Source organism: Poecilia reticulata, linkage group LG3 (genome assembly GCF_000633615.1).
Source record: "Poecilia reticulata strain Guanapo linkage group LG3, Guppy_female_1.0+MT, whole genome shotgun sequence".
Taxonomy (NCBI): domain Eukaryota; kingdom Metazoa; phylum Chordata; class Actinopteri; order Cyprinodontiformes; family Poeciliidae; genus Poecilia; species Poecilia reticulata.
This window is the reverse complement of record NC_024333.1, coordinates 34,891,359-34,897,922: the sequence shown is the minus strand read 5'-3', so window position 1 is coordinate 34,897,922 and position 6,564 is coordinate 34,891,359. Positions and strand designations below refer to the sequence as shown.

Genomic DNA, 6,564 nt, shown 5'->3' with positions numbered 1-6,564 from the left:
CCTTAAATCCCTGAACTTCACATTTTAACGGAAAAAAAGAGCAACGCGACTTGGATGTAACGAGTAACGCGCAGTTTTGTAGAAATGTAGTGAAGTAGAAAGTACAGATACTTACTGTAAAATGTAGTGGAGTAAAAGTAGAAARTMYCCATTATTAWATCTACTTAAGTAAAGTACAGATACACGAAAACTGTACTTAAGTACAGTAACGAAGTACATGTACTTCGTTACTTCCCACCACTGGGAATATGACAAAACCAACTTACAAGTAGCTTTTAAGCAACATATAGAAACTTGTTTTAGGTCAATAATTATGTAAAATTGATGAAAAAGTACTAGTTTCACAGGCAGGATGTTTCTCTTATAACAAGGGAAAATGTCTCGTTATAAGTGAAATTATCTACCAACTGAACAAGTACTTTTTAAATAAAATATGTGTCCTGAGTCGTATTAAACTATTCATTGTTTAAAACTCAATGTGGAGTTAAAAGTTTGAAAAGGAGTCGCTTGGTGATTATTGATGACCTACCTTACACTTGCAGGTAGTGCAGGGCGACTTGGGCATATGCCATGTGTCCCCGCTGAGGCGAGTGACACCTGTGGGGTCTGTGCACGTCTGCCGAATGTCGTACGACAGGTTGTCAGCCAAGCAGGGGTCTGTGACGCAGCGCGGGCAACACTCACCCTCTGCCACTGCCGTGTACTCGCACAATAATACGGGACAAACTAAAGGCCAGCAGTCGACCTCCCCCTCCTGCAGAGGCACAGGCCAAAAATAAAAACAAACAGGCAGGAGAATTCAGAAATTTTGCTTCATGCTTTTTAGCACATTTTTCTACAGATAAAATTAGAGCTCCCACTAATGTGTTGTCACATTTCAAATTAGAAATGTGGTAATTATCTCAGCCTTTATACGCAGCTGAGCAGCGCATTAGACGTCTCCGCACTGAATTTCATATTGATAAGAAGGTTCTGTATCATTGTTTAATCTAATTAAGCTTTAATTCCATATTAAGGAATTTAATATCAGAAACTGCTGTAATGCTATTGGAAGAAGAAAAAAAAAGTCTGAACGTGTGTGAATTTCTGTTGATTTTATGTATGTTGYTCATATGTACACACCATGCAGCGACACTGCTGGCACCCGTACATCCAGGACGCCCCACTGCGGTACAGCGTTCGTCCGCTCTGGTCCAGACACTGACTGCTGGGCCGGTTGTCACAGCTGGGACAGCAGAACAGATCCTCCTCTGGGTCTGCACAGTCACAGGGTCTCCTCCTGCAGAACGTCTGTCCATCCTGTGCAATACGGGTTACAGCAGGAACTAGCAAATTAACACAAGCCTCAATAAGGCAAGCACAAGTAAAATCAGATACTAATAATATTTCTTCTTACTCTGACACTAAATAAGACTATAGAGTTCCTGTTTAGTAATAAGTGTGTAAACTAGAAACAAAACACACACAAAGACGAGGTTGAATCGAAGCTCCTGCCAGAAGGTGTCAAAATAACTCAAACACAGGAAGGAATGCGGACAAAGAAAATGAATTTTCAAAATAAAACAGGAAAGAGAAAAACAGTATCTATAGACTGCAACTCAAATCAGAATATAAATAATTGACAACAGTTCAATGAAAACAACAGTTTTAATAATAGAGATTATTAAAACTGACTGAAAAGAACTACATCTGAATACAAATATGGACAAATCCACAAATTAATAACAAAAGTCCCAAGAATTGCTACACTGCAAAAACGCTCAATCTTACTAAATATTGTTTGTCTAGTTCTATAGCAAATATTTTAGTACACTTGAATTAAGACAAAACTAACTGAAAAGTAATTTATCAGCAAGATATAGAAGCTTGTTTTAAGTGAAAGAAATTCCTTGATATTGATGAAAACGTGCAAGCTCCAATGGCAGATTATTTCACTTATCACATGGGGGAAAACATAAGTAAATTCATCTGCAAATATAGAACTAGCACTGTATCATCAATTACTTTTGCTGACAAGGTACTTCTAAGGTAGATCTGTCTTATTTCAAGTACTACGATATTTGAACGAGCAACTAGGCAACAATACTTGGTGAGATTTTGTGCTTTTTCAGTGTAGAAATTATTATTATTTTTATTTTATTTAAAGTTAGAAGTATGAACAGATGCAATGAGACTAAACTTTTACTGTTTTAGGTCAGTTAGGTTATCAAAATGATTTTGATCTGAACGAATGTCAAATGCATCAGAATCAGACTCGTCATTAACGTCCCTCTGCCACTGTGTTGCCAGCTACAGCTATCCATCGCCGGTACCTGGAAAGAGAAAACTTTATGATCCCTTTTACTGTGCACAGCTGGCAAGTCTGGCCCCAGGAAGACTTTGTTATAGAGATGTAAAAATGTTACATAAAAAGGTCGTTAGAAAATGTATGACGGCCCTAAAATCACTTTGTATGGCATAAAAGGGCAGCGCAGGGCCAATGTTTTATTGGTCCATATTGTCCTGCTATGGCAACTGCTCCATTATGTGGTGCCATTTCTGATGGCCATGGTCTGTCCAGTAATGGCCTTGACATGTAGGGAAGCACCGCTTACTGGAACTTCCTCGCAGGGAATGTTTGTGATGGCAAACTGCAAATTTTAATGTCAGCAGTGAGATTACGCCTGCAAATAAAATCTAAAGCTACACTGCTGTGCTAAGCAAAATAGTGCCAATTCCTGTCCAGAACTTTAATGGAAGACAAATTAGGACTCTATTTTTCTCTGCACTTTAATGAAGAAAATACTTATCTTATGATTTGCTTTGTTAAAAGGTTTTCTTAAAAACGTTTGTAGACTTCTTTTTAAATCCAATCCTATTATTTTGTTATAAAAATTTATGGCGGTACCTCAAAAGAAAATCCATGACAACCAGTTTTCTTCAGAAACCACGTGGGATTGCAAAGTGACACAATGTGAAAATGTTCTAGAGCTATGACATTTTTGCAAGAGGGCATGAACTTTTCATGAATAATGAACAAGAGAAAAGAATAAAGCATTCTGATCCATCAGTACTTCATGATCTCTAGAAGGATGCAGACTCATTTTTCTTTCCATTTTCAAGCAAGAATAAAATGTAAATGTACTTCAAATTTTCAAATAAAAAGTTGAAAACCTCACACCAACCCCAACCTCGAAATCCAATATGGCTGCCACTTACTTAAGTCATATTGATAACTGTAACATTCCTTTTTAATGTCTGTATTTACTTCTCTTGATGAAAATGTGTATTTAGTGACTGGATTGCTTCCTTTTAGAATAGTTCTTTTAGGTTTTGAAGCAACGATTAATGGACTTGAGCAGCTAAATGTTTTGGATATTTGTGGTTTTTACTTCTACATCACGTTTAATTAAGTCGCCTTTTGCATGCATTGCTGCTGCCACTAAAACAGTACAAGATGTGCTTTGATTTATAAGATACAGAAAGAGTAAGCGAGACAGTCAGTGAAATAAATGTGTCATAATCTAATAATGCATTATGAAATATATTCTATGACTGTAATATTTWAAAAATGTAACGTTAGTAGTGTTTTGTCTTAAGCCATGCCAACCACTAAGAAACAAATGGTAGTKAAAGTAGAACAMCTGACATGCAGCGTGCAGCGGACAGTTTCTAACTTTCTGAAGCTCACTGGCTCCATGATTCTCAGCTGTCACTTTAGATCAAACACCTATTTCTCTCTTTTATATAAATCTTAATCTCAGAGTCTCTCCTTCCCAAAGACAAATGCGATCAATATCTCACTTTCCTGCAGCCACTGTTTGTTCTCTACCTCGATATGACTCCTGAGTACAGAAGGAAGTCATTAAACTGCCACAAATATTTGTCACAGTGTAATTCAATGATAAACAGGCGGGGGTGTATTTCGTACTGATGACAGACGCATCAGATATATTCCATAARTTTTCGGTATGGTTCATAAATCTGGGTAGAACATATTAGCTAAATCAGTGCCGGATTGGYAGCTGTGCAGAAGGTGTGTGGCAGAATTGGGCTGGAACTGACAASAAGAACAGATTTGAAGATTTTTTATCAAACAAGTTTTCACAGTGACAACAATATAATCACCAACAGATTCTGGGAAAAGCTATTTAATGTATACAGATAAAATAAWAGAAAAATAAAGTGTCTGTTTAAAAAAAACGTTAAATGTGATCTTTTGCATTTCTCTAAAATAGATTGGCCTAAACAGTGAATATATTCAGAGAAAGCYCTCAGAGGACCCAGAATGAAATAACTAGACATATTTCATGTCACTTATATTTTAAAACTTGTAAAAACATATTTGGAAGGATGCTTCTCTTTTATATAATGCTAAAAAAAAACTAGTTTTATTAGGAGTTTTTTGCTGAATTGCTGTCATTTTGCATTAGGAAAAAAATATCACCAATCAGAGATTCTTGTATGCGATGACCAGGCAGTCTTTTTCCACTSCAGGGATATCCTGCATCCTGCTCTAAACACCTTCAGTCTTAGACTAAATACAAGAATAAATTCTTGTAGGAATTTTGAGCAGTTAGTCATATGTTTGATTTGCTGTCACATGGCATATACTGGTCCAAGGTGTTCCAGCTAGCCTGGGGACARGTTTGATGAGAGACACGGCTGAGCTGGTGACACATACTCAAGGATATTGAAAAGGCCACCATAGGGATACAAAACTGTCACACACTTTTATTTTTCCCTTTTTAAAAGAAAACTGAACCGTAATAGCATTGCTGATAAAATTCCCAAAGTARGGGAAGTTCTTCTCGACTGTATTTGTTAACTTTTGAGACTCTTAGCCATTTCACTAACGCTGCAAAAACAACTAAGCCAGAGGATTTTTGTAAGGCACAAGATAAATCTCYGAACAATTCCGTCAGATGGACAGAATGGATTTTTTTATTTTCATTTGAGCACCTAAGATCAGTAAAAAGGATTATTATTGCAGTTTTCGCTCCCTTCATTTCATTTTGCCGGTGTAGCATGTGCTGCTGAACRTGATTATTTCCATGTTGTTCTGTACTTATTCTCATCAGTTGCATTGATTCACACTTGTTTTCTGTTTATGCTCATTTTATTGTTCACACCTTTTGTTGTAGTCTGCTGTGCTTTGATAAATGTGTCTGCTTACATAACAGAAACTAGAAGTTAACTGTGAGAGGAATAGCAGAGCAATGGAGGCCTTTTTTTTATAAAGAAATAACATTTATTTAAGTTTTTGTTTTATTAAACCTACATTTAATAGAATATAAACAACTTTATTGTTTCATAGAGGGTTAAATTCAAGAAACCTGGCAGTTTTCACTTTTCTGTTTTATATTGAAGGCAAAAATGACCTGACATAAAAATTTGAGATTGGATTTTWAACTTGAAAAAAGGTAAGAAACTTTCAAACTGAACACCATTTGAACTAGTTTCCTTTAACTAATTGAATAAAATGACCCACTGTATGTTTGATTTCAACTTTACCTTGCATGAGCASAGAGCACAGCGATCATAGGTGGGTTTCCAGTCTTCTCCATTGCGTCTTATAACTTCATCTTGTGGGCAGTTTCCGCTGCAGCCTGGACCAGTTGTGCACATGCAGTCATAGCCTCCTGGGAGGTTTACACACACACTATCATTCCAGCAGGTGTGTGTCTGCAAAGTGCACTCATCGATGTCTGAAAGATAAAATAGAAACTCTTTAACGTGTAGAAAATAATGATTTATAGCTACCGCAATAGTTATAAATATTATAGTTCGCATTTAAGGCTACGATTGTTGATGGAAATGTTTTTGTAAAGTATTATCATGCARTTTTGAAATTAGACTCCAATAGCAAAAGTTTGAAAAAAACAAAACAAACCTTGATATACTAAAAAAGTCAAATATCCAACTAAATAAATACSTTAAGGCAAAAATCATTAACACATCTACACATATGTTTGTCTTTTCTGTTACTCTCTGCCATGGTTATTTATAAAGGTATATCTAAAAGTGATTGGAATAAATAGGCTGCCATAAATGTTCTTCATCACCAACTCTAGAAAGTGAAACTCGTATCATATAGATGCATCTCAACATATGTAAAAAACAAATTTCACCAAAAATCATTTGAATATTATATRAGATCAATAAAAATAGGAAAGCTGTTTTTCCATTTACCTTAAAGCTGCACATATTGGAAGAACAAAAATACATTTTCTTAATGRAAAAAAAATAATTTTTGATAGAAGGTTGTTGCATTAGGCTTTCAGTTGCATCAAAATTAGTGCTTTTTCACAAAACTACAATGGAAACACTTTTTTGCATCAAATTAAAACCATTTACAGGATCAGAAAACCTTTGCATGTGTTTGGAGTTAATTAGCTGATTGGAGTGTGAAACCATGAGTTTCCAGTATTTCACTTTTTCTTAATATTTGATTAATCTGAGATAAAGTACCTGACAGCTTWGAAAAAATAAAGAAACTGCCAATACAATGTTGAGTTTTTAAGAAACATTCAATATATAAATGAAAAATTCAACCATCTAAAGGATGGCATTAATTTAAACACA

The 6,564-nt window shown here is 35.5% G+C and overlaps 1 protein-coding gene across 1 annotated transcript in view; it reads right to left on the bottom strand.

Annotated features, from left to right (window-relative positions):
- The window catches only part of LOC103462905 (protein kinase C-binding protein NELL1), a 236,769-nt gene that overhangs the window by 7,324 nt on the left and 222,881 nt on the right, over positions 1–6,564 (bottom strand). The window contains exons 18-20 of the mRNA XM_008405946.2: positions 5,494–5,687; positions 1,123–1,299; positions 530–754 (exon numbers count right to left, since the gene is read on the bottom strand). Of these exons, the coding sequence (XP_008404168.1) occupies positions 530–754; positions 1,123–1,299; positions 5,494–5,687 (596 nt within the window). The remainder of the gene's footprint in view (positions 1–529; positions 755–1,122; positions 1,300–5,493; positions 5,688–6,564) is intronic.